Genomic DNA, 27,090 nt, shown 5'->3' with positions numbered 1-27,090 from the left:
AGTCCCACACATCGGGGTCTTGCTCGTGGGGCCCCCTGGGCCCGGCTGCGTCACCTCCAGGAAGCGTCAGGCTGGTGAGGACAGAGCTCCTGGTTCTACCGCTGGCCAGGGGTCAGGAAGCGTCAGGCTGGTGAGGACAGAACTCCTGGTTGTACCGCCGGCCAGGGGTCAGGGAGGGGAAGGCTGGTGAGGACAGAGCTCCTGGTTGTACCGCTGGCCAGGGGTCAGGGAGGGGAAGGCTGGTGAGGACAGAGCTCCTGGTTGTACCGCTGGCCAGGGGTCAGGAAGCGTCAGGCTGGTGAGGACAGAGCTCCTGGTTGTACCGCCGGCCAGGGGTCAGGGAGGGGAAGGCTGGTTTCTTCTGGACCCCCACGAGGTGACTGGGGCGGGCATGTCCAGCCAGGGGGCTAAACCGGTGCCCGCAGTTCTGCACCACAACGGTCCAGTCCCTGGAGGCCACCGGCAGTGGGTGGAGAGGCTGTCATCCCGAGGGGTCCAGGGGATCGGGGGATGGGGAGAGGCACCCCTGACCCCTCACAGACGTGGGCCATGGCTGTCCTTCCAGCAGGCCTCGTTGGGCGGCACGGTGACTCCACCCTGGTCCAGTCCTTGGACCTCTGTAACCAGCAACATGACCTCAGGCGAGAACTGCCTCCCCCCCCCCCCCGCCCCGGGCCTCAGTTTCCTCAAAGATCCCACCTCTCACTAGGGTCACTTGACCTCCCATTCTGCATGTTGAGATGCAGGCAGCCACCAGAGGGCCCTGGAATCCCAGTCAGCTGTCCAGTGTAGGAGACAAGGGGGCTCAGAGCCCCGGACCGGGACCCTGGGCTTTTCCAGAACATTTCTCTGCTTTCACGCTGGGCCCGCAGGCATGCTCCCAGACGCCCCCGGGCACGTGGGCTGGACGGCTGCTCTTCCGCTACTGGGCGCCTGGCCGCTGAACTCCACCAGGGTCAGGGTCATGAGTTTGCAGAACAGAGCTGCTCAAACCGTGCCCAGTCCCACTGCAGCGAGCCGGGCTCGCTGGCCAGAGGGGCTTCCCCAGGAACCTGTGCCCCCAGGCGGGCAACCCCACACCCCTGCCTCAGTTTCCCCATGCGGAGCATGGGCTGATCACAAAGCTGCCAGCTTTCTTCGCCGGGTTGTAGGAGACAGAGAAATAAGGGGCGAGAGGAGGCTTTGAAAAGTGAGACGGTCCTGTGCCCAGGTCAGAAAGCGTCCCAACGGGACACTGAACGCCAGGCTGGGCACCACCCCGCTCCCCTCCGCCCTCACCGGGTGTGTGACGACCAAACGCCGCCGCTCCCCTCGGGCCTCTAGTCAGGAGCATCCGAGGCTGCCCTGACCTTGGGCAGACCCCGAAGTGCCAGGGGAGACCCCCCACTCTGGCCTGTCCCCGAGGCTGCTTTAGGCCGAACCGTCTCAAGTCCCCCAGTGCCCGGCCCACCTCCAGGAGGGCCCTCCTCACCCTCAGACGGGTGGGTCGCATGGGCAGAGCCCTGTCTCATCCCCGAAGGCGAGGAAGCCCCTCTTGGCACCAGTCTCTGATCTCAGCAGCGGGGTGAAGAGGAGGTGGGGAGGGGACTCAACCTCAGGAAACAGAAGCACTCTGGGGAAGTCTCACGGGATGCCATCATTAAATGGAGCCGTGGCTTGTACACCGATTAAAGCTGGTATGAACGTGGCAGGCAGGGGTGTGGCCCCGTGGCCAGGGTCCGCCCCGTGGTCCGCTCTCCCCGGGCTGTGTGAGGACGGTGATGGGCTGGTGATGTTGTCACCGAGGAAGGCCATCGCTGACGTCCCGTGTCCCCCCCCTCTGCCAAACCCCGGCTGTGACGACCGTGTCCACTCCCTACTCCAAATCCCCCCAGTCAGATCTGAGCAGGGAAGCTCATTCAGGCAGCCCTACGGTGCTTCCCGGTGGTGGCCAAAGACCCCATGGACTCGTGAGGCCCCTGGCCACTAATGGACGCGCCTCCGGGGTGGGGGGATCTCGCCCCCTCGAGGGTGGGAGCTCACTGCAGACGGCTCTTCACTCCCTGCAGTTCCTGGAGTCTTGTGACGAAGTCATTTTGTTGGAAGACGGCGAGATTTGCGAGAAGGGAACCCACCGGGAGCTAATGGAGGAGAGAGGGCGCTACGCCAAACTGGTTCACAACCTCCGAGGGCTGCAGTTCAAGGTGAACGCACGCCTGGGTCCCCGGGCGCGGGACTGGGTGTCCTCCCTCCTGGTGTCCGGCCCGGGGAAGCTCTGTCGTCCCGCTCTCAGAAGGCCTTTCCTCTTGTCCCCAGGACCCCGAGCACATTTACGACGTGGCGATGGTGGAAGCCCTGAAGGAGAGCCCCGTGGACAGAGAGGAAGGTGCAGCTACGACCCGCGTCCCGGTCCCCCGCCTCACTCCCTGTGGCTCGCAAGGGGACGCAGCTGTCTCTCTCTCTCTCTCTCTCTCTCTCTCTCTCTCTCTCTCGTTCCCTCTAGTTCTGGCTCCAGGAGACGAGAGGGAGGAAGGAGGAGAGGCTGACGCAGGCTCAGAACTCGTGGACATCGAAGGTACTGACCGTTCATCTCCTAAAGGTCTGCAGAGCAGCCGCCGCTCGGGACAGAGAAGCGGACACGCAGCACGTGTCCTTTGGGGCGCCTAGGAGTCTGTGGTCACTGCAGTGTGAGCCCTGGGGTGCAGCAGCCTGAGATTGAATCCTGGCTCAACCTCGTACTAATTTTAGGACGTTGAGCAAGATAACTTGGCCACTCTGGACCTTAGTTTATCAATCTGTAAAAATGGGGAAATAATAATACCCATCGGATGGGTTTTTGCAAAGACTGTTTAAGAAACTGTTCATAAAATAACTAGCAGAATGCCCAACACCCAGCGACCTTCAATAGTCACTGTTGTTATGAGTTGAAAAGCTAAAAGCACAGAGACAGGCCAGGCTAACCTGAGGCGGAAGCTCCCGGAACGGCTTCCCCACACCGAGAAAGGCCGTGCGGCCGCGAGGAGGCTGCAGTGGGATCAGGTTATTCATTCGTTCAACAAACGAGGACTAAGCGCTTGGTGCTGGGCTCCAGCCAGTCTGAGAGGACAGAGAAAATATGCCCCTGTCCTTAGGGTCTAGCGGGGGTCACAGGCCAGTGGAGCCCCACAGAAGCTGTAATGAGAGTTGTGCTTGGAGTAGCAAATCAAGGAGGGCTTCACAGAGGGGGCAACCTCTGGACTGGTCCTTCAAGGATACATAGAGAGGAGTTTTCCAGGGACACTGTGGTGAGAAGGCAGGGCAGAGAGAATGCCAGGAAGGCAGAGGAGAGAGGTGGGAGACAGTCCTGGGAAGGGCCAGGGTGGGGAGGTTGCCTCTCTGGTCCTCAACCCCTGTCACCTCCCGTCCCTCCCCCACGCAGCACCGATGCACCCCTGCTCTGCTCCGTGCCCCATGCTGGGCACTGAGAGTACAGGGGTCAAGACCCACAGTCTCTGTCCTCAAAGCGTCCACAGAGAGGTGCTGTCCCAGTGAGCGTTCTCTTCCTCGATCACCGGTAGCTGAAAAACAGCAACCTGAGCACGTGCCAACCAGTGTGAGATCGCCACCACGCTGTGCATCCCTGTCCTTACGAAGGCAAATCTCTGCCAACCCGACAGCGTGCTCACCACCAAAGGGGAGGCACGTATGACTTCAGAGGCGTAAAAACGTGAAAAAAAAAACAAAACGCATCTCCACGTGGACAGGACTCAGCATGGCGATGGTGCCGTGTTTGGAAAGACAACACATCGTTACTGCCCCAGGGGGGTGGCCACGCCAGAGTGAGCCGCTTGTCTGGCCTCCACGCCGTCCCGGGGCCGGGGTCCTGTGCTGCTCTACCCGCCCGCCCCTTCCCTGGAGGACACAATGGGACCAGGAAATCAGACCATGTGGCAGCTGTAGGAAAGGGACCAGTTAAAGGCAACGCTGCCTGCCGGCCAGGTGCTGGGCGTTAGCTGAAGCGGTGAAGGTGAGCGATCACCAGCCGCCATCCCGACCAGCTGGGACTTGACCGTGTTTGTCATTAGGCTGCGCCCACCTGCCGAGTGGTCCCGCATGTTGCTGTCCCAGAAGGAGAGACAAGGAGGCCGTGTCCGGCAGAACGTGTTCAAAGGCGCGGAGACTCCCAGCAACACGGAGGCCTTGGAGGTGTGAGAGCCGTTCCCCCTGGGCAGGGCGCAGATAGCCACCACTGGAGGACCTGCATCCAGCTGTTTACAAAGCCCAGGAAGGTCTGGGGCTCTGCTTCGGGGCGGACACTTGCCTGTTCTCTGGGGCTGGAGTGGCTGCAGCAGCATCCCCGCACCCCGGAGGCGGGGTCTGTGACAAGATGGCGGTCACCCTCCCTTCCCCTTGGACAATGGAGAGAGGATATTTCCCCGGGACAGCTGCGTGGAGGGTCTCAGGAGTCCAGACAGGGCCGACCTAGGAGGGTGCCTGGGTGTGTTCTGCGTGAGTGAGCTCCGAGAGGGCAGGCCACCTCCACCCTGTCCCCGTGGGGGATGCTTGGGTGCCCTGAGCAACTCAATGTGCGCGCACGCACCCCGACTCCCAGCCACCACCTCTGCACCCCCGTGCGTGCCTGGGGCCTCCTCTGGCAGCCGCGGACCAGCGCAGCTCCAAATAACGGTGCGGAATTAAGGAAACACACTTTGTCAGAACAAAACCGATGGGACCGGGAGGACTCCTCAAACTGCCTGGCAGCATCTGAGTGCCTCACAGCCCCAGTTCGCTTTATTATATGGACCTATGCAAATCAAGGACCCTGATACAAAGTTGCACATCAAAGGCTAAGACAGGAATTCTCCCAAGGCAAAAACAGGATACATTAGTGAAATTTACAAACATCTGAAACAAACAGAGTCAGAGGAAGGGCATGTATATTGCTTCCTGCAACCCAGGGAAGGAAGTGGAGTGGGTACAAACACTTAGCATCAAAGCCAAATATGGAGATGGAGGGGGTAGAACTTAGCCCTCTGCCAAACCTCGAATCTATAATGGCTTTTTGCCATTAACGGTCCACAACAGTGGACTGACTGCTGGTCAGGCAGGAAGCCCTGGGAATTAACACCCCGGGGAGCCACCCTCCCCCAGCGGACGGGAGCCAGTACAGAAACATCCTGGACTCTCCCATCACGTGGAAACCCTCGGAGCAGTGTGCTCTGCCCTGGCTCGAGACCTCCCCACAGGGGGGCTGAGACGTGGCCGGCTGGATGGCCTTTCACTGTGTCTTCTTGTGGCTCCCCACCCCCAAGTCCCGCATAACCTGCCTGCATTCACAGCCTCCTCGCCTCAGGAGCCATGTCCGAGAGCTCGACCAAGACACCCCCCCTACCCCGCCCCCGTCTCCCCAGGGCTGAGCACCTAGCAGCCGCTTAGTCAATATTTCCCCAAAGACCAAAAGCCACCTGCCTCCCAGGGCTGGAATGAGGACCAAACAAAGCAAAACGGGCGCAGGCCTGTCGGGAATTAGAGGTCCTAGGGCAGAGGGCAGGAAGGGTACCGCCCTGAGCTGGGGGGGGGGGTACGGGGTGTGTGGGAGGGGCGGCTGCTCCCGCCCCCGCGGCGCCCCGCCCCCAGTGGGAGTTGCAGGACCCGTGCTTGTCCCCGCAGCTCCTCTGCACCAGCGCGTCCAGACGGCATTCCCCCGGGAAGGAAGTGTGACCTGGAGGACGTACCACACATACATCAAGGCGTCTGGAGGTTCAGTATACGACGAGTTTCTTCATTTACTTTGCATTAAAAAATACAAAAATAAAAGAAAGAGAAAAGAACTCTGTCTCAGGCCGTGGGGTTCTGTTTTATGATTTCTGTCATGAGCACTGCTCTCTAGGCCAGGGCTGTTTGTCCAGTGCTTTTAGTTTCCCCCAAAACCTAAAGGCTGGCGACCCGGCCTTCGCAACGGCCCTGCCCTTTGTCCCGTAGCAGCCGGGCCCCGTTCACTGGGCCTGACAGAGTGGCAGCGTGACCCGCGAGGGTGCCTCTGTGCCTGTGACTCCCCTCAGTCACCGAGGCCACGAGCAGTCAGCCGGCTCGGGGTGCAGGACACGCCCCCACAGCTTCCCTCCCTGCCCCCCAGCATCCCTCCTGCCCCCCCCAGCATCCCTCCCTGCCCCCCCACAGCACCCCTCCCTGCCCCCCCACAGCATCCCTCCCTGCCCCCCACAGCTTCCCTCCCTGCTCCCCAGCATCCCTCCCTGCCCCCACAGCATCCCTCCCTGCCCCCCACAGCTTCCCTCCCTGCCCCCCACAGCATCCCTCCCTGCCCTCCCCAGCATCCCTCCTGCCCCCCCCACAGCTTCCCTCCCTGCCCCCCACAGCAAGTCGGGCTTCCATCTGTCTGTTGTTCAGGAACAGAGTCACTGCTACTCAGGTGCAGGTCGCTGCTTTTTACTGAAAGTTCACAACTTTAATCCATTTTTCAACCAGGTGGACAGGTGCCCCAACTTGGGTTTAGGGGCGCAACTCCCAGAACTTCCCCTCGGCCGTTCCCAGGGGCGGGGGGCCTTTTCCTGTAGGTTTTAAGTGTCCGGTCGGTCGGGGCTGGGCCCGAGGACGCAGAGCCCCCGGCACCCACGGGCCTCCCTTCTCCTGCAGGGTACCCCCTCTCTCTCTTCACCTTGTCGCTCTTCCTTCTGATGATCGGCAGCTCCGCCTTCAGCAACTGGTGGCTGGGCCTCTGGTTAGACAAGGGCTCCCAGGTGAGTGCCCGACCCCGCCCGACGCCACACAGCGGTTCATCTGCCCCCTGGCCCCCGCTCACGGAGTGGAGGTCCGCTGCTTACGGGCACGATTCAGACCCTGAAGCCCTCTTCAGGTTTTCAAGACGAGCAGGCACTGGAGTTTCGTGCACCACCTCCAGCCTCTGAAGGACGGTGCCGGGCAAGCACAGCACGTCTGTGGGGTCCCCAAACGTGCAGGGCAGGGACCATGTGCAGCCTCTGTGGGGAGGCGCCCCCGAGGAGGGGCGGAAAGGGCTGGGGAAGTCTCGCCCTGGTCCCTGTCTTCCTGCCTCTGAAGGGACGCTGGCATCTTGCCGTTGACCCCGCCCGGTGCCCGAGGGTTCCAGCCTCCATGGTTCTGCTCCCAGAGTCCCTCCACAGGACCAGGGCGTGCTGCAGGCCCCGGGGTCCCCCGTGGCCTCCCCAGGCTCCCGTCGGGGCTGGGGCCTCCTGGGCAGGGACAGATCTGCACGCCTCCAGCTTGCTGGAAGCTGGCCCAGCTCTTGGCCAATGGTTTCCAAGCTTTCCGGGAGCCCCCGAGGAATGCTGTGGGGTGCCTGCCCATCCACCAGGGTTACACTGTGGTACAGTTCTGTTGCTATGACAACCAAAGGGAGGAGGCGCTGGGGAAATGTGGGTGGGCAGCGCCACGCCCCCCTGGAGCTTGGCATGGCTTCCGGAGACCGTTCCCCAGGGAGAAGCCAGCCCCTGGGTGGCTCGCTCTGTGCAGCGAGACAGCCGCCTCCAGGATGTCCGTGCCCCCGATGCGGGCTCGCTCACACAGAGCTCCTCCTTGGAGAGCCTGAGGCTTCGGGTCGGGGGGCAGCCTCCCACCGGGCAGGGCCGCCGGCTGGCCGAGCAGGCGGGTGACGTGGGCACAGCCGAGGGCACAGCAAGGCCCCTTGCTGGTCGCTCAGGTCCCGGACGCTTTCACTTCGTGGACGTCCATCCATCAGCTGCCCCCTGCGGTTCATGTTCCCGCTCTTGCTGTCACTGGGAAAATGGCCCTGAGAGAAAAGAGCCTGTCTGCTCCCCAGAGGCCGCCTGGCTTTCAGCGCGTGACTCAGAGGGAAAGGAAACAGCCCTTTCTCGGGAGGAAGAGACATGTGTTCTCCTCGGGGGGGGGGGATGGAGCCACATGAGTGCTCTGATCACCTTGAGCCCTGGGTTCACCAGGCTCCCTCCTCCCCTCCAGGGGCTGTCCTGTCACACAGAGAAGCCCCGTGTCCCCAGGGGCCTGGTGGCTCCCGGGCAGGTGGGAGGCAGGTCCCTGAGCCGCGGTGTTCCGCCAGCCTCCTGGAAGGCACGTTCCCTCTGCTCCTATCCTACCCTTGGGCTCGCCGTCAGTCCTGATGTCCTGGAGCACGGCTGGCTTCTGGGACCGCTGCCCTGTCTCTGCCTGCTTTGTGTCCTCCGCCTTCCCAAGGGCCGGGCCGAGCCTCCTAAGTCAGGTGCCGCCAGGGGCCACGGCGGCCCAGCAGCAGGACCCACGCAAAGCGCAGAGGCCCTGGAGGGAACCAACGTGGTTTTACACCCGACTCATTCTTAATAACGACCCTCTTCTCAGTTCCTTCTCTCTGGAAGGTTCCCACTCTCCTGACAGTTTACCAGTTCTTGGTGCTGTTTTTATTTTTATTTTTTGCTTTCCACACAGATGACCTGTGGGCCCCAGGGCAACAAGAGCACGTGTGAGGTCGGCGCGGCGCTGGCGGACACTGGGCAGCACGCCTACCAGTGGGTGTACCTGGGCAGCATGGTGTCCGTGCTGGTGTTCAGCGTCACCAAAGGCTTCACCTTCACCAAGACCACCCTGATGGCGTCATCCTCGCTGCACGACCGCGTGTTTGACAAGGTACCGCCCCCGGGAGCAGCATGCGGCCACCTCACCACCACCAGGGCTTAGTGGGCGTGGGGAGTGCACCAGGCGTGGTGCTCAGGGGGCCACCGCCGAGCCTGGGAAGTGTCTCCCAATATCTGATCATCAACGATGGCGGCAAACTCCAGGGACCTGTGTGTGTGTGTGCTGGGGGGCGTCGTGGGGCCCTCAGGCTGGGCTGGAGGGTTCAGGACGTTTCCCCAAGGGTGCTGCACAGCAGCAGACGTGAGCAGGCCAAGAGGGCACCTCCCGCCCCAAAGAGCCCTGAGTACATCGAGGGCCTCAAGATGCCACTGCTGTGAGGGCCTGGCCGGGGTGCCCAGGTGTGGCCCAGATTGAAGAGGAATTTGGATTTTCATCGTCCTTGTGCACAAGATCCCTCCATCCTCCGAAGGGACGCAGGCCGTACCCCAGATCTGGAGGAGAGCTCCACACGGGGCCAAGTCCCACACGCACGCATTTTAGGGGCCACAGAAAGGAGAGCGTCCGCCCTGGCCCAGTGCGGCTGCCCTCCCGTGGGGCCCCCGGGGAAGGGCGGGCCCTGCGCTCACCGGGCGCCCGCCTTGCACACGCGGACTCCCCGACTGCGCCCCCAGGTCTTACAGAGTCCCATGAGCTTCTTTGACGTGACCCCCAGCGGCAGGCTCATGAACCAGTTCTCCAAGGACATGGACGAGCTGGACGTGAGGCTGCCCTTCCACACGGAGAACTTCCTGCAGCAGGTCTTCATGGTGCTGTGCATCCTCGCGGTGCTGGCCGCCGTGTTTCCGGCCGTGTTGCCCGTGCTGGCCGGCCTCACCGTGGGCTTCCTGATTCTCTTACGGTAGGTCCAGGAGCGAGCGAAACCTTTATGTGTGGTGGCTCCATACAACCACCGGGTCACGTGGGGGGGGGGGCGTGAGCCCTGCGCCCGGGGCTTCAGCCCCCAGGGGAGCCGCACCCTGCAGAGGGTTCGGCTTTAAAGTCAGCTCCTGAGGCTCCCGTGACATCTGCTCAAAGCCACCTTGAACGAGCCTTCAGAAGACAGCACTCAGCGGCTGACGCGCCAGACCCAGACTGGCATCCAGAGCTGGGGAGGATCCCTTGTCCTCTGGTTGGGCATCAGAAAGTGGTTGGCTATCTTTAGGGGTCGCACCCTATGAAAGACTCTGGCCTTCGAGACTAGAATGGCGTCACATGTGACGAGCCACTCATACTGCAAGAAGTACCCAGAGCTGAGACATGAGGCAGGAATGGCTCACGCCTCCAAGACCCACATTATAAAGCACCCCCCCCCCAACACACACACAACCAGGTAGGCCCCTCCTAGAGGAGAATGGTGGGCCACCTCCCTGTCCTTAGCTAGACGCCGCCTGTCTGGCGCTGTCCCAGGGCACAGTCGGGTCTGCGCGTGCTGAGGCGAGCCCTCGGAGACCCCACCTGGGCCACCATCTCGGTCCCTCTTTCTGTGCCCACAGCATCTTCCACAGAGGAATCCGGGAGCTCAAGAAGGTGGAGAACGTCAGCCGGGCGCCCTGGTTCTCCCACATCACCTCCTCCGTGCAGGGCTTGGGCGTCATCCACGCCTACGGCAGGAAGGAGGCCTGCGTCAGCAAGTGAGTCCCCGCCCCCTGCGGCCCCCGCTGCCCGTGTGCCCCAACGGGAGGTCAGGGCTCCCCTGGCTCTGGGAATGGGGGGTCCAGGGGGCAGCGGGACAGGAGGGCCAGCTGAACCGAGGAGGGACCTGGACGCCCGGCCTTCCTTCCCGGTGACTGCCCCGCCGCCCAAGGCGAGAACTCCTTCACTGACACCCTGAGCATGTGACCCGACATGTTCTATGTTGTCACGCCAAAGGTAAAATGCATTCAATTTAGGTAAACGGGAGACAACAGAAAACAGGAGGAAATAAAAAAAAAACCCAGCCAATCATAGCCCCCCAACCCAAATCCTATTACTATTACTATTTTCATATGTCTCCTTCCAGTCTTTTCTTTCTCTTTCTGAAATACTTATCATCGTTTTCATCTTGCTCTAGTTTTAAATACCATCTTCCATGTTATCATTTACATGTTGCTAGTCAAGATAACTTCTAAAGGCCACATCCATTGTGCTTAGCGGACAGACCAGTGTCCATCTTTAGAAAATTTCTCTGGTGTCTTCCAGCTCCAAACTTCTAAACACAACCTCATCACACGAAGCACTGGGTATCGGTCACAGGAGCACACGGTGAGAAGCAAGTCCAAGCAAGGTGGGAAGGACCTGGCACAAACATGTTGACTCCTCCCCGAGTCACAGCTGAGCAGGAGTCCATGCAGCAGGTGCAGGGACTGCTCCACACTTAGGTGCACAACCTCTTTTCATTGGGACCTTTCCATCTGAAGGGTTCTGGGAACTTCTCCAGGGTCCTCTGTGTCTAACTGGAAGGGGAGAGATTTGGGGGGAGGACCCATATGAAATTTTTATTGGTTCCACCCCAATGATGACGCTCATCCCTTCTGCATATTCATTGGCCAGACTGGTCACATGGGCTCGCCTAACTGCAAAGGAGGCTGGGAAATGTAGTCCAACGGTATCCACAGGAGGAAAAGAAATGGAGTTTGGTCAATCTATAGCACTCTGCCACATTTTTTAAAATTTTGTTTTGGTTTTTTACTTATTTATTTCTTCATCCGACATGCATTCAGGGCCTTCTCTGCTCTTCACAAGATACTAGAGCAACAGAGATTTTGTTTTCTATCTTCTCCTTCCTTAAAAACCTAACACACACACTTCCGAGTTTGCAGCTACTTTTTTCTTTCTGCCGTTCGCCACCCAGGACCTCACTGTGGACTTGGCACCCTTGCCTTTGGTTCAGCCATAAACTAGCCCTGTCACTAGTTTGACCTGAATGTCCCATGTCCACCGTCCTGCATCACACACTGGGCCACCCGTGTCCGTCCATAGAGCCATCCCTCTACTTCTGACAAAGCGGATTCAAGCTCTGTCCCCTCACGCTGAGCCTGCGTGATTGGCGGGTCTTCCCTCTTTCAATACGTCCTTGCCTGTCATGGGTCCTCCAGAGGGCCGGGGACTCCTGACACACATTGCTTTTGCCACCAGACACAAATGCTATAGCATTAACAAGAGGCTTGAGGTCCAATTCCAATTTGATCCCAGCCAGTGATTTTATTTCCCTGCAATCCAACTCACCTCCCAGATAAGACCCCGGATGACTTCTAAGTCACTTAAGCTGTCAGTTGAGGATGAAGGCTTTATAGCTAGAAGAGAGAATCACCAAGGTGTTTGCAAGAATATTTTAACTAAGCTCTGGGGACAATAAGGTACAGAGGAAACTGGCGGGGGGAGGCTGCAGCAGGACCCAGCCTGGCCAGCCAGAGGTGCCTCCAAACAGAGTCCTCCGAGGACTTTCAGAACAGGATGGAGCACCAGGCCTGAGGACGTTTAAGGTGGTGCCAGTGGGGGATCTCACCAGCTCTCAAGGGGTTTGAACGTTGAAGTCTTCATTCCCCCTCGCCCCCAGTGATTTCTACCAGTTTTTGCAAGTAGGTCAGGGGAAACTTTAGTGACAGTGGGATCCGAGTGTCTCTTTTGGTTATGGGTTAGCCCAGTCCAGTTAAAATTTCAGTCCTGAATGTATTGAAGACCCACCCCTCCCCGTTCCCCAGAGGCTTGGTGTGGTCCTGCTGGGCTGCGAGGATGTGCCCAATCTCTGGGCCTGCTCTTCTGAGGCCCATGCAGGGGAACGGAGGCAGGGAGGACACATGCTCGGGTGACCGCTGTGTCCAGGGCATCTCTCCTCTCTGCGGCTCGTTCCTGCTGACCCAGCCATCCGTGAAGACGTGGCGGAGGTCCCGGCAGCACCAGATCTCTGGCGGCTCTGCTGAGGCACTGCCCACGGGCAGGGTCTGCCCGGGGCTTCCAATGAGCCTTGCCTGGCAACCTCACCCTCAGATCCTCTGTGGAGAGGCCTCTGCCTCACGGGGAGTGATGTTGTCTCAGGACCGCAGCCCAGACGCCGCGCCCCGTCTGCACCACAGGAATGGGCGGGGTCCCCCCCCCCCGTGTATCTGGGGGACAGCCCCCAGTGGCGTCTGTCGTGTCTGTCGCTCTGCCCTGTGCTCCCTCCTCCTCCACCCAGTGGGTGCACGGCGGAGGTCCACGCCAGCTTCCTCTTCTTGAAGAGAGTCCCCGCTCCATCAGCGACCACCTGGACTCCCCCTTCCCTGATTTGGGGAGAGGAACCAATGAAGCACCCCCCCCATCAGCAACACTGACCGTCCCTAAAGGCCACTGCCTCCACAACCCAGCCGCCCTTTCTGTAGATCCAGAGGCCAACTGTCACTTCCACACGGCCTTTGCGGGTGGCCGACTCTAAGATGGGGATCTTTGGGGGGGTGCGCGGGAGGTACTCGACCCCTTCCATTCTCAGCTGGGGTTCCCACTGCCTGTCCTGGGAAAGACAGCGAGACCCCTCAGCGCCTACTCTACTGCCACACGCGGCGTCTCAAAACACGTGCAGATCAAAAATGCCCATGACAGGCCCTGGCCAGCTGGCTCAGCGGTAGAGTGTTGGCCTGGCATGTGAAAGCCCTGGGTTCGATCCCCGGCCAGGGCACACAGGAGAAATGCCCATCTGCTTCTCCACCCTTCCCCCTCTCCTTCCTCTCTGTCTCTCTCTTCCCCTTCCGCAGCCAAGGCTCCATTGGAGCAAAGTTGGCCCGGGCGCTGAGGATGGCTCTGTGGCCTCTGCCTCAGGTGCTAGAATGGCTCTGGATGAAACAGAGCAACGCCCCAGATGAACAGAGCATCGCCCCCTGGTGGGCATGCCAGGTGGACCCTGGTCCAGTGCATGCAGGAGTCTGTCTCTCTGCTTCCCCGCTCCTAACTTTGGGGAAAAGAAATAGAAAAAAAAAAGCCCATGACAGCAGACTTTAAAGAGCCCGGATATACGTTTGTTTTTGTGACAGTGCACGCGCCCTTAAGAGGCCCCCTTGCCTTACTTCTCCAGGGGCCGTGACGCTGACCTGCGACACACAGCCTCATCTCCTGTTCTGTCCCGTTCCTTAACTTCAGGTTTAAGATGCTAAATGACGAAAACTCCAGCCACCTCCTGTACTTCAACTGTGCGCTAAGGTGGTTTGCTCTAAGAACGGATGTCCTCATGAACGTCGTCACCTTATTGGTGGCCTTGCTGGTGACCATGAGTTTCTCCTCGATCAGCGCTTCGTCCAAAGGCTTGTCACTGTCCTACATCATCCAGGTAACAGCCGCTGTGAGGCTGGGTGCGGAGCCCACGAGGGAGGAGGGACGTAACAGAAAACTCAGCCCCTGTGGGTTTACACAACGAAGAGAGCTTAGTGGGTCCCACCTTTAAAAGGTCTGATGGTTGTGTGGGCTTCAGGCATGGGTGGGTCATGGCCCTGGCTCTGTCCTCCTGCCTTGGTGACTTTCTTCATGGCTGTGGTGACTAGCAGCTTCTGAGGGTTTTGGAAGGAAGACAGCAGGAGGCAAGCATTTCCTGCCCTGCCCACTGAACAAATGCCCCGGGCTTCACTCTTTCTGGGTTTAGGCATCCCAGAACTAATCAGCGGCGTGGTGGGATGGGGGTCACTGGTTTGGGCCAAGAGGCGGCGTCACACCCCCATCCTAGCCCCAGCCGCACAGCTGCCCACGTGGGGACAGGGAAAGAATGCCGGAGGGGCAGCCACGACGCCCGAGACAAGTAACCACTGATTCTCTCTCTTGTCACTTCGGCCTTTTCCTTCTGAAAAATAACAACCGTCAATCACATGCCATTTACTGAATGTCTCGGACACTGTTCTAAACCCTTTAACATAAATTAGGTCACTTACCACCACCCTAGCCACGAGATAGGGTACTGCCACCATCCCTGTGTTACAGATGAGGAGACTGAGAGTCACACACCTGTTGTGTGAGAGCCAGGATCTGAACCCAGGCCATCTGGGTCTGAGCCCGTCTCAGTCGGACCCTCCCTCCTGGACCGCGGCCTCCTGTGTCTCTCTGGACGCTGTCCCCACGCCGCCCTTGTGGCTGCTCTGAGTTCCAGAACGGGTCTGTCCCAGCGGGTGTGCCTTCACTCATCCTGCTCGGGGTTGGGCTGTGTGGCACGAAATCTCTGGGAGAAGGTCTCCTTTTCTCATTTCTCTCCTCTTCACAATTTCTGCTTCCTCCGGGACTGACACTGGGTGACTACTGAGTTTCTCGCACCGACATTTTCCTGTTTCCTTTCTTTTACCTGCGAGTCTCCCCATTCTTGTCTTTTCATCTTTATCTGGGAATTCTCCTGAGGTTTGTTGTTCTGCCATTCTTTGGAGTTTTAAGTTTGGCAATCATACGTTTATATACTTATCTTTCCATAAATGGAATTTAAATCTGTGAGTATATGAATTAGAGATTCCCTCCCTTCCTTAAACTGTCCTCTCTTCTTTGACTGATACGTCTTCTTCCAGGGTAGGCTCTCCTTTGGGCCACCTGGCTCCTGCTCTTCTGTGCCATTGGTGTTGTTTGTACATTTCTTGACCCATTTGTATCTGAGGAGGAGGGGCCGGGTGGGGTGCTCAGGGTTTCCTCTGCTTTTGCATACACACGCCTTGCAGGGGCTGTCCTGACGGGAAGCGTTCTAACTGTGGGTGGGTGGGCAAGGATTTTCCACAGGTGGGCTTCCCTCAGGAGAGCACCGGGGAGCTGGCCACAAGGCACCTGAGCATAGATTTAAAGGGGTTTTATCTAGGGCACTGCTCTGGAAGCCCCACTTACTCCCAGAAGTGTGAGTGTGTGTATGTGTGAGTGTGTGTATGTGTGTGCACGTGTGTGTGTGTGTGTGCACGCGCACTGGCCAAGGGATAAAGTGTCCAGCTGCCTCTGGCCCGGAGAAACAAGCAGGGAAGGGAGGAGAGAGCTCCAAGAGGAGAAGCCGTTTACAGAGGCTGTTAATTAGCCTGTGGGCCCTTCTCACACCTGGAGCCTCTGAGGGTCCCGCTGGAGCACAGGTCCTGCAGGTCCGGCCCCAGCAGAACATCCTGCCTCCATCCCATCAAAATGCTTGCATCCTCTTTCCAACTTCCAGAAATTGTAACTCTCTCGTGCAAAGATGCCTCCTCCCAACCACCTGGCCGCATGAGGTCTCTTCCTCTTTGAAAAACTCTCCAACTTCATTTTAATGGTGTTTTGGGAAGGAGGAACAAACAGGACTCTACCCTAACTGAAAAAGACGGATTTTCCTTGCTGACGGCCGTTGTCTTTTGTTGCTGTCGAGCGAAATATGGAACAGATAATGTGGAATAGGTTTTCTTACTTTCTCCAGTGAAGCCGCTTCCCTCTGCTGAGGTCAGGATTCGGGGCAGGTACCATCGGCTTCCCCAGAGGCTGTCCGCAAATGTTCCTTAGGAGGGTCGGCACACGCCGAGATCTGGGGGTGCTCATGGCACATTAGCCCCCTTTGGGGGACACAGACTCCGAATGACAGCGCATCCCTTGAGAACAGAGGAGGCTCCCTGGATGGATGAGACGTGGGAGTGAAGTCCCACAGAGCAGACAGTGCACGTGACGTCCTTGTGGAGGAGAAAAAATGCTGGGGCCAACTCTGACCCCCAGCGGCCCAGTGCCTCGGGGAGCCAATGTCGTACTGACATTCTTATCGTCCCTTGAACTTGCCCGTGTCTCATCCTGCAGCCCATGAGAACGTGCGCCCCGTGAGTGCAGGGGTTCTGACTGTCATGTTCACCCCCCGTAAGTCAGCTCCCGACAGGGCCCGGCCTGGCCCAGGCTGCTCACCTAGTGAGGGAAGACCCGTCGGGTCCCACCTCCAGCCCACTAGCCTGCTCTGTGACTGAGGCGGGTGTCGACGGTGCCCCAGCCCCCCAGGACAGACCGGTGGGTCTCTAAGTGCTGCAGGAAGGTGCCCCGTCCAAGCCCAAGGCAGGCTTCGGGTCAGGGGGTCCCCTGAATGGATGGGAGTTAGGGAAGGTGCAGCCCAGCTTCCCAGGGACATCGCGGGGGAGCCCCGAGCCGACCCCCAGAACCCGCAGAACCCCAGAACCCCCAGCGGGATGGAGCCTCGGCTCCCCTCAGATGAACCTCTCCCGTCTCACCTTCCCCTCCGTGCCTGTTTCCCAGCCCCTGCTGGTACTTTCTGGGTCTGCCTCCCGGACCGGCTTCCTGGGGCTACTACGACAAAGTACCATAAGCTGTTAGCTTTCAAGCCGAGACATCCACTCTCTCTCAGTCTGAGGCCAGAAGTTCCGAAGGAAGAAGGAAGGGGTCCTCCTCCCTCTGAAGGCTCCAGGGCAGTTTGTTCCTTTCTGTCCCCCCGGGGGTGCTGGCAACCCTCGGTGTCCTGGGCTTGTAGCCGCATCACTCCAGCCTCTGCCTCCACCTTCACGCTTCCATCTCCTCTGCCCTGCCTCTTCCTCCCTGTCTCTCCTCCGCTCTCTTTAAAGGACACTCGTCACTGGATTTAGGACCCACCCGGGTAATCTAGGATGATCTCAGGAGCCTTAATTACATACTCAAAGACCCTTTTTCCAAGTGAGGTCACACTCACAGGTCATGTGGACATACCTGTTGCGGGGACAACATTCACCCTGCCCTAATACAACTGCCTGCACCTGGCTCTCGGGCGGCTTCCGGGGACCCTGGCCGAAGGTGGCTGAGCCTCATGGACCACATCTTCCCGTCTGGGCCCGGGTTTTCTCATGTTGGAAGCAGGCAGATGGGCTTGGTGGCTTTCTGCCACCTCTGAACATCCGTGATGCCTCTTGACTACGGGTGGGGAAATGCGGGGAGGGCCGAGGAGCTCAGGACCGCCCCTTCCCCAGGGGCCCCTGCCCAGCTGTCTGAGCCCCAGGAGAACCCCTGCTCGCAGCCCCGCCACTCAAACCAGGAGGTGTGCTCAGGCGGCACTGTGGAGGGCTGATCCTCACCCTCTGTGGTGCCAGGGACAATGTCACCACCCTTTGTTTCCAAATACAAAGGGAGTGTTCAAAGGCAAACGCACCCAGCAGGAGGAGATTCACCTCCGAGCACCTGGCTGGGGACGGGGCCTGCTGTTTGTGCGCCGTGGGCGGCCGGGGACTTCACCGGGTGGCCCCAGCCGTGACTGCTTGTTCTTCTGCCACAGCTGAGCGGGCTGCTCCAAGTGTGTGTGCGCACGGGGACAGAGACCCAGGCCAAGTTCACCTCCGTGGAGCTGCTCAGGGAATATATTTCGGTAAGAAATTAGTGGAGAGCCCTGGGCGGCTGGCTCAGCGGTAGAGTGTCGGCCCCGGTGTGTGGAAGTCCCGGGTTCAATTCCCGGTCAGGGCACATAGGAGAAGCAGCTGCTTCTCTACCCCTCCCCCTCTCTATTTCTTTCTCTCTCTTCCTGTCCTATAGCCATGGCTCAAATGGTTTGAACAAGTTGGGTTGGCCCTGGGTGCTGAGGATGGCCCCATGGCCTCCACCTCAGATGCTAAAATAGCTCAGTTGTCAAGCAACGAGCAGCCACTCCAGATGGGCAGAGCATTGCCTGGTAGGGGCACATGGATCCCGGTTGGGGCACATGTGGGAGCCTGTGTGTCTACCTCCCCACCTCTCACTTAATGAAAAAAGAAAGAAAGAAAGAAAGAAAGAAAGAAAGGAAATGAGTGCAAACAAGTTACGTAACTCTGGCAGAATTCATGCAAACATCTGATCCTTTCACACGTGAAAGGGATCTTCTTAGACACTGAACTCAGACCACAAACCCTCTTATTAAAACCCATATTTACAAAACAACTTGAAGTCCTTGATGTTGGGAGAGATATTTGCTTTGTTTTCTAAACAGCTTCGCCAAGGCTGTTTCTATACACAGAAAAGAGAATTCGGTGGCTTACTTTAGTTTCTGAAAATTAATATTCGATTCAGTGAAAAGTAAATTAAAAAAACAAAACTAGTCTAACTCTTCTTTAAAAGCTATTATGTTCAATTTACAAATCCAGCTCTTCTTTGAAAATACAATAAGTCTAGCTAAGTCAAGCAATCGCTTTTCAAGGCCCTTGAATAGCATCTGGCCCCTTTACAAACTTCATTAAACACTCTAAACCGTTGCAAACTGCCTTTTAAAATTCAATCAATTACATTTCCTTTCTAAGTACCCTGATTATCTGATTTAATAAACAAATGCTCCTGAGGTTGTATAAATCTAATAAACACAGATGTGTGTAACCCGCCATGTAAACATAGTGGGCTCTAGTTGGCCTAACAATCCCAATGCTATATGTAAACAATAAGCTTTTAACTTAAAATTATGTTTAAATAAGTTATTCGATTACCGTTTTAAATAAGAATCACAGGCCTGAATGTTATTAATGGTATGAAACTTTCAAACACCAACTATGCCAGTGCCTTAAACTAATAAAACATTATTGTTAGCTATAATTTTGCTTCTCTGAAATACTTCTATTATTCATTCTAAATCTTCCATGGGTGAAAAATGCTGTCTAGAAGTACAGTCATTTTCTTGGCTAATTGTGGCTGCTGATCGACCAGAATGGGCCGGCCGGCCACCCTACCAGGGCCCGTGGGAACCCGCTTTCCTGTCGCTAACAGGGACTTCTTGACTTCAGAGGAGGGCTTGGTGTTGTAATGAAACCGAGCTGTTCCATCCTTAATTAGACTTCGCATTTCTTGGGCTCTTGGGAAACGTCAGTGTCCTTTCCATGGAACTCTAAAGACTCCTGAACTTGACATCCTGCATCCGTGTCCTCTTCCTGCCTCCCGACACCCTGATGACGCCCGCAGGGACAGAAGCTGCATCTAGATGAGCTCTGACAACCTCAAGGCGTGGTCTCTGCCCGTGCTACCAGCTTCCAGGGCATGCGGTCACGCTGCTGACACGTGCCCAGGCCCGCAAGGCCGGCTACGAGCTGTCCCTAGAGTCCGCCCATCTCGATTCCCGAACCTTCAGCCACGGGACGTTTCTCCCTGTTCCTCCCAGTGCCCACGTGTGTTCTGGCCTCAGGGCCTTTGTGCGGGCTGCCCACTGTCTGGAAGGCTCTGGACTCAAACCTTCTTGTAGCAGCACCTTCTCTGCACCCCAGTTCTCCTAGGGGCCTTCCTCCACCGCCTTCGAACACACTCTACATTCCAGCACAGTCCTCTGTCTTCTCGTCTTCATGTCTGACGTTCCTGCTCCTCATTAGCTGACTTTCTCCCCCTGGAATGTGCATTTCGCGGGCGCTGGTCTAGCTCACTGTGAACACTGGTCCCTAGAACCGTGTGAGCGAATGAACGCGATGAGTGGAGGCGTGAGCGAGTACTGACCCCTCGCTGCTACTCTGCTTCTCAGACCTGCGTTCCTGAATGCACTGAGCCCCGCAGAGTGGGGACCTGTCCCCCCGACTGGCCCAGCCGCGGGGAGATCACTTTCAGAGACTACCAGATGAGGTACAGAGACAACACTCCCCTTGTTCTCGACGGGCTGAACTTGAGCATCCGGAGCGGGCAGACCGTCGGGATTGTCGGAAGAACGGGATCCGGTGAGGACGGCTCCGGGCGGGCGTGTCTCCCCTGGCCCTTTCCAAGCATCTCCGCGGGGCCCGCGGGCGGAGCCACACGGAGGGCGGGGTGTGCGTGCGGCAGGCCGCCTGCGAGGCCCCTCAAATCCCTTCGCTGTAAACGGGGGTTCCAGGTGGACTGTGTGTGCGGAGCGGGAAGCAAACGCACCTGTTACTGAATTAATTACATGACGACCATTCTGGTGAAATGGGACCCAGAGGATGAGCCGTGTGGGAACAGCCACTGCAGGGAGGGGCGGGTCGCTGGGGGTGGACTGGCGTGTCAGGGTCACTGACCACTCCCACAGAGGGAGGACTTCCTGTCTATACGGGGTCGTCACCCTCACAGAGCTGCTGTCACGGCATTGACTCCATACGTGGATGTGGCAGGAGTATGAACTGACGTGGGACTTGCCGTTCTTGCTTTTACCGTCCCCAGGCAAGTCCTCGCTGGGAATGGCCCTGTTCCGCCTGGTGGAGCCAGCCGGCGGCACCATCCTCATCGACGAGGTGGACATCTGCACGGTGGCTCTGGAGGACCTCCGAACCAAGCTGACTGTGATCCCCCAGGACCCTGTCCTGTTCGTAGGTACAGTAAGGTAGCTGTTTCCGATCGCTCTGCATTCCTAATCTTGGGTAGTGACCCCAGACCGACCAGGAACCCTGGGAAGTGCCCACGGCGAGGCTGGCGGGGGCTGCTCTGCCGAGGGAAGCAGCATGCCCAGGGGCTGGCGCCTGTTGCTCAGGGAGGCCGTGGGAGGGTTCGAGAACCAGGGCCCCCGGCCTCATTGCATGGCATGCAGTACACCCCATCGCTAGTAAGAGAGGTGCTTATGCGCAGGTGAGCAAACTCCCGCGTGGCCCTGGCTCATGCCTGTGTCTTGGCATCTGATCACGTTAAGCAACAGCCACTCTCAGAAGTGCCCGGTTTGTGCAGTGAAGTAAGTGGTTATCCAACCATCGTCAGAAAGTGTGTTAGAACAGAAGTTCAGGTCCAAGAACAGTGCGGCTGCAGCTCCTACAGGGTTGAAGACCGATGTCTGGGCTCAGGGAGAAAGCTGGTCTCTCACTTGGTCCCGTGCAGCGGCTGACACTCTCGTGGGAGGCACACCTCTCCCACGGAGCAGCAGGGGCCGTGGTCAGTGTCGTATGAAAGGGGCAGTCTACGTCTGGCTCACGCCCCGTAAGAGAGCTGCTCACTCTGGGGTGCTCTGGGAGCCCCAGACGGAGCTCGTGCTTCTGGGGTTCGCTGACTGCGATGGCCATCGTGCTGTCCCCTCTCTGCCAAGAATATGCAGAAGGTCGAACCCGCCGGACTGCCCACGGCCGCTGAGAGGACCAGATTGTCCTCCTGAGTGCCGAGCTCGGCGCCGTGTCTGAGCAGGCTGTCCCGTGTCCCGCCTGGCGGTCTATGCTCCGTCAGAGCTGGGGGTCCTTAGTCTCTTGGCCTGAGGTTGGTGTTTTATGGGCTGTCGTCCTGGGCTAATTAAGCAAGCCCTGCCTGGAGCCGCTGGGTCATGACCACCTCCTACGCCCCCCACACGCCGCAGGGAAACTGCTCCCTCTCCCCCTGCCCCCCCAGCAGAGACCCAGCTCCCTCCCCCCCCCCCTCCAGCAGAGACCTAGCTCCCTCTCCTCCCCTGCCCCCCCTCCAGCAGAGACCCAGCTCCCTCCCCCCCTCCAGCAGAGACCCAGCTCCCTCTCCCCTCCGCCCCCCCTCCAGCAGAGACCCAGCTCCCTCTCCCCCTGCCCCCTCCAGCAGAGACCCAGCTCCCTCTCCCCCCGCCCCCTCCAGCAGAGACCCAGCTCCCTCTCCCCCCGCCCCCTCCAGCAGAGACCCAGCTCCCTCTCCCCCCACCTCCAGCAGAGACCCAGCTCCCTCTCCCCCCACCTCCAGCAGAGACCCAGCTCCCTCTCCCCCCCGCCCCCTCCAGCAGAGACCCAGCTCCCTCTCCCCCCCTGCCCCCTCCAGCAGAGACCCAGCTCCCTCTCCCCCCCGCCCCCTCCAGCAGAGACCCAGCTCCCTCTCCCCCCCTGCCCCCCCTCCAGCAGAGACCCAGCTCCCTCTCCCCCCGCCCCCTCCAGCAGAGACCCAGCTCCCTCTCCCCCCACCTCCAGCAGAGACCCAGCTCCCTCTCCCCCCCACCCCCTCCAGCAGAGACCCAGCTCCCTCTCCCCCCGCCCCCTCCAGCAGAGACCCAGCTCCCTCTCCCCCCGCCCCCTCCAGCAGAGACCCAGCTCCCTCTCCCCCCACCTCCAGCAGAGACCCAGCTCCCTCTCCCCCCACCTCCAGCAGAGACCCAGCTCCCTCTCCCCCCACCTCCAGCAGAGACCCAGCTCCCTCTCCCCCCCTGCCCCCTCCAGCAGAGACCCAGCTCCCTCTCCCCCCCGCCCCCTCCAGCAGAGACCCAGCTCCCTCTCCCCCCCTGCCCCCCCTCCAGCAGAGACCCAGCTCCCTCTCCCCCCGCCCCCTCCAGCAGAGACCCAGCTCCCTCTCCCCCCACCTCCAGCAGAGACCCAGCTCCGTCTCCCCCCCTGCCCCCTCCAGCAGAGACCCAGCTCCCTCTCCCCCCCCTCCAGCAGAGACCCAGCTCCCTCTCCCCCCGCACCCTCCAGCAGAGACCCAGCTCCCTCTCCCCCCCCTCCAGCAGAGACCCAGCTCCCTCTCCCCCCCCCCCCGCACCCTCCAGCAGAGACCCAGCTCCCTCTCCCCCCGCCCCCTCCAGCAGAGACCCAGCTCCTCTCCCCCCTGCCCCCTCCAGCAGAGACCCAGCTCCCTCCCCCCACCCCCTGCAGCAGAGACCCAGCTCCCTCTCCCCCCCCCGGCCCCCTCCTGCAGAGACCCAGCTCCCTCTCCCCCCCCGGCCCCCTCCAGCAGAGACCCAGCTCCCTCTCCCCCCCCGCACCCTCCAGCAGAGACCCAGCTCCCTCTCCCCCCCCTCCAGCAGAGACCCAGCTCCCTCTCCCCCCCCGCCCCCTGCAGCAGAGACCCAGCTCCCTCTCCCCCCCCTCCAGCAGAGACCCAGCTCCCTCTCCCCCCCCCTCCAGCAGAGACCCAGCTCCCTCTACCCCCCCACACCCTCCAGCAGAGACCCAGCTCCCTCCCCCCCACCCCCTCCAGCAGAGACCCAGCTCCCTCTCCCCCCACCCCCTCCAGCAGAGACCCAGCTCCCTCTCCCCCCCCACCCCCTCCAGCAGAGACCCAGCTCCCTCTCCCCCCCCCACACCCTCCAGCAGAGACCCAGCTCCCTCTCCCCCCCCACCCCCTCCAGCAGAGACCCAGCTCCCTCTCCCCCCCCACACCCTCCAGCAGAGACCCAGCTCCCTCCCCCCCGCCCCCTCCAGCAGAGACCCAGCTCCCTCTCCCCCTGCCCCCCCTCCAGCAGAGACCCAGCTCCCTCTCCCCCCCCGCCCCCTCCAGCAGAGACCCAGCTCCCTCTCCCCCCCCACCCCCTCCAGCAGAGACCCAGCTCCCTCTCCCCCCCGCCCCCTCCAGCAGAGACCCAGCTCCCTCTCCCCCCCCCGCCCCCTCCAGCAGAGACCCAGCTCCCTCTCCCCCGCCCCCCCTCCGCCGCAGGCACAACCTGGACCCCTTTGACAGCCACGCGGACGAGGCGCTCTGGCAGGTGCTGCAGAGGACGTACATGAGAGACACGGTAGGCCTCGCTGTCCAGGGCTCTCTCTGGCACCCACGCCCCGACCTCTGGCCCCGGTTTAAACCCGAGGAGCACTGGGCCAGCACTGGGCCAGGTTATCACTTGGCCCCACGTATGTCAGAACACAAGCCTTGTTCACTTGTTACGATTAAAAGCAACAATAGGGAAGATGAGGGGTCGGCGATGAGCCAGCCGAGACCCTCGTGGGGGTCACTGTGCTCGGCCCTGACGACAGCCCTCCGAGGCTGGTACCCCTCCTTTTTCAGAGATGCGTAAACGAAGCCTCAGAGAAGTGACAGGTGCAGGTTACTGAACAGCAGACTGACACTCGAACCCACGCCCCGCCCCCTTAGAGCCGAGGGAGGGGCTACTGCTGGGCCTTCGGGAACAATAAGCCCGGGAAGGTGGGGGGCGTGGCCCGCTCCAGAGGGGTCAGCGCGCTGGGCTGAGCAGAACTGGCCTCTGCGAGCTGGCCTGTCCTGTACGGGCTGTGCTGGGCTCCACGGGGAGCGGTCACCTGTGCAGCCCACGGGGCGGGGGGGTTCTGCCCCTAGGACGTGGCACCACGGTGAGCATCCACGTCCACATGCCACTCTGCCCTGTCGTGCGGGATAAATCAGACCCTGTCTTACTTTCCTTGATGACCAGACAACTGTCCTATCCCATCTCTATTCTGCCCACTGAAATACGGACCCTGGAAGCCATTCACACTTGTTTGTGCCCCTGGGGACCATCTGTGCACCACGGGCATTCCTCTGGGCGAGCTGTCGACGGGGCGAGATCAGCCTGTGATTTAAATGATTCAAGTCCACCTCCTCCCCGGCCTTCCCCTGGTGCCCGTTTGCCATACTGAAATGATGGCCCTTGTGTCCTTCCCTCCCCGCGGTGAAATAAAGCCAGCGATGAAGGCCTGGGGAGGGGCAGGACCATACAGACGACGCAGGGCCGTTTTACAGACCATCAGCGTGAGCCTGGTGTTCTCTGTTTCACAGATAATGAAACTGCCGGAAAAATTACAGGCGGAAGTCACCGAGAACGGGGAAAACTTCTCAGTCGGGGAACGGCAGCTGCTTTGTATGGCTCGGGCGCTTCTCCGTAACTCAAAAGTAAGGACGCAGCACGGAAAACGGATGGGTCCACGTCCAGATATCCCCCCGCGCACTCCGTCCACAGGGGAGAGCACGTCTCTGTCCTTCAGCACAGAGAGACCAATGGGGCCATTTAGAAATCCATCGCTTTTTTCCTTAAGACAAAGTTGTGGGAGCTAACAATTGAATAATAACAGCCATTTTCAGCAACAGCACCTGCCTCTCCAGGGTCTCCCCGGGGTGTTGCGTAGGTATTCTCTCTGTCCTCCTAAGTGGTCTGAGTTTGAGAAATCTCCCTCTCAGCTTCTTCCCTCTCTGTCCCCGGACGACTCCAAGGCCTGATAAATAGGACCCAGGGCACCTCCGAGCGTGAGGATATAAGGACAGTGAAATGCACGCTCGTTTTTCTTAGCGACTTAAACATCCTTGGCTCACTGGTTCCGAGGAAGAGATTGCTGGTGCTTTAGAAAGCTCATTCTCTGAACCCCCTGACGGAAATGTGAGCCATTGTGTGTGTTCTCTAGATGTGCTAATGGCAGGAGAGCGGGGCCTGCCTGTCCTCCGTGCTGACTGCCAAGCAGTTTTGTGTCATTTCTGCATTCCATGCTCTCAAGAAGGTACAATTCGTTTTTACCAACAAGACAGGAATGGAGCTCTGGGGGAAGTTAAGTCATCTGGCCAAGGTCAAGCAGAGAGAGCCCTGCGCTCAAGCCCACTGACCGGTAGACTGGTATAGTGGAGGGCAGAATAATGACCCCACCCCCACCCCGTGTCCCTCAAGGCGTCTATGCCCTGCTACCTCTGGAACCTGTGACTGTGCTGCTGCCTTACCTGGGAAAGGGGACTTCGAAGATGCAATTAAGCCAAGGGTTTCACGATGAGGAGATGAGCCTGGACTCCCCGGGGGGGGGGGGCGGGGGCGGCAGGTCTTTACAAGAGGGAGGCCGGAGAGCCAGGAGGAAGAGATCTGACCACAGAATAGCGGTTAGAGCGGTGCCAGGAGGGGGCCACAGGCCAAGGAGTTCAGGCGGAGTCTAGGAGCTGGACAAGGCAAGGGGCCGGTTCCTTCCCGAGAGCCTGCAAAAGGAACGCAGCCGGACAGTCCCTTGACTTTGGGACTTCCGACTTTCAGAACGGCAAGATAACAAGTTCCTATTGTTGTAAGCCCTGACTGTGTGTGGACTTGTTACAGCTAACAACGGAAAGCGAATGTAAGTGTTGATATTAGGACCACATACGGACTTGTGTTAGCATGGCAGATAAACCTGGGTGCTTCTTCCTATCGGTTTGCAAGATTAGAATAAACCGTTGCAGAGACTATACAACCTCGTTCCCCAGCCAGTCCCTCTGAAGAAAATAAAGGTGGTGTGATGGGACTTCTATTTTGCCCTTGTTTTTTCTAACTTTTGAGATAGGTGATACCTAGCCCATTACTTTTCAGCCCTTCTCCTTGAAAAATATGAGTAGAGCTAAGACTATAGATTTTCCTCTCGGTACAGCTTTGGCTTAGCGTGACTTTTTATAATGGTTCCTGCTCAACAGATCATTCTGCTCGATGAAGCCACTGCCTCCATGGACTCCAAGACCGACAGCCTTGTCCAGAGCACCATCAAGGATGCCTTCAAGGGCTGCACGGTGCTGACTATTGCCCACCGCCTCAACACAGTCCTCAACTGTGACCTCGTCCTGGTCATGGAAAACGGGAAGGTACAGGAAGTCACTGGTGTCTCCTGGCGTCAGTGGGTCCGGCTCTCTGGCGGGTGGCACTTCCTGGCACTTTCAGCTCCTCTTCTCTGACTTCCAGGTGGTGGAGTTCGACAAGCCTGAAGTCCTTGCCGAGAAGCCTGAGTCCGCCTTTGCAATGCTACTAGCCGCGGAAAACAAGGCCCTATTGTAAAGGCCCCAGTGTGGGCCACATCAGCTGACTGTGGAGGAAGAGGAGGAGGAGGAGGGGAGGAGGAGGAGGGAGAGAAGGAGGAGGAGGAGGAAGAGGAGGAGGAGGAGGGAGAGTCGGAGGAGGAGGAGGAGGAAGAGAAGGAGGAGGAGGAGGAAGAGGAGGAGGAGGAGGGGAGGAGGAGGAGGGAGAGGAGGAGGAGGAGGAGGAAGAGGGAGAGTCGGAGGAGGAGAAGGAGGAGGAAGAGGAGGAGGAAGAGGAGGAGGAGGAGGAGGAGGAGGAGGAGGAGAGTCGGAGGAGTTGGAGGAGGAGGAGTTGGAGGAGGA

General features: G+C 59.2%; 1 protein-coding gene across 1 annotated transcript; it reads left to right on the top strand.

Annotated features, from left to right (window-relative positions):
* On the top strand, positions 1 to 26,767 carry LOC136381427 (ATP-binding cassette sub-family C member 12-like). The gene is made up of 16 exons (XM_066350170.1): positions 1 to 74; positions 2,049 to 2,183; positions 2,296 to 2,365; positions 2,495 to 2,554; positions 5,629 to 5,718; positions 6,613 to 6,716; positions 8,392 to 8,589; positions 9,210 to 9,436; positions 10,071 to 10,208; positions 13,666 to 13,852; positions 17,732 to 17,821; positions 19,919 to 20,108; positions 20,566 to 20,711; positions 24,775 to 24,888; positions 26,413 to 26,577; positions 26,675 to 26,767. The coding sequence occupies exons 2-16, from the start codon at positions 2,124 to 2,126 to the stop codon at positions 26,765 to 26,767; spliced, it is 1,932 nt and encodes a 643-aa protein (XP_066206267.1). The 5' UTR covers positions 1 to 74; positions 2,049 to 2,123.
* The last annotated feature ends 323 nt before the right edge of the window (positions 26,768 to 27,090 follow it).

Source organism: Saccopteryx leptura, chromosome 9, assembly GCF_036850995.1.
Source record: "Saccopteryx leptura isolate mSacLep1 chromosome 9, mSacLep1_pri_phased_curated, whole genome shotgun sequence".
NCBI lineage: Eukaryota > Metazoa > Chordata > Mammalia > Chiroptera > Emballonuridae > Saccopteryx > Saccopteryx leptura.
Note: the sequence above shows the minus strand (reverse complement) of the source record. Positions and strands in the feature narration are given on the sequence as shown.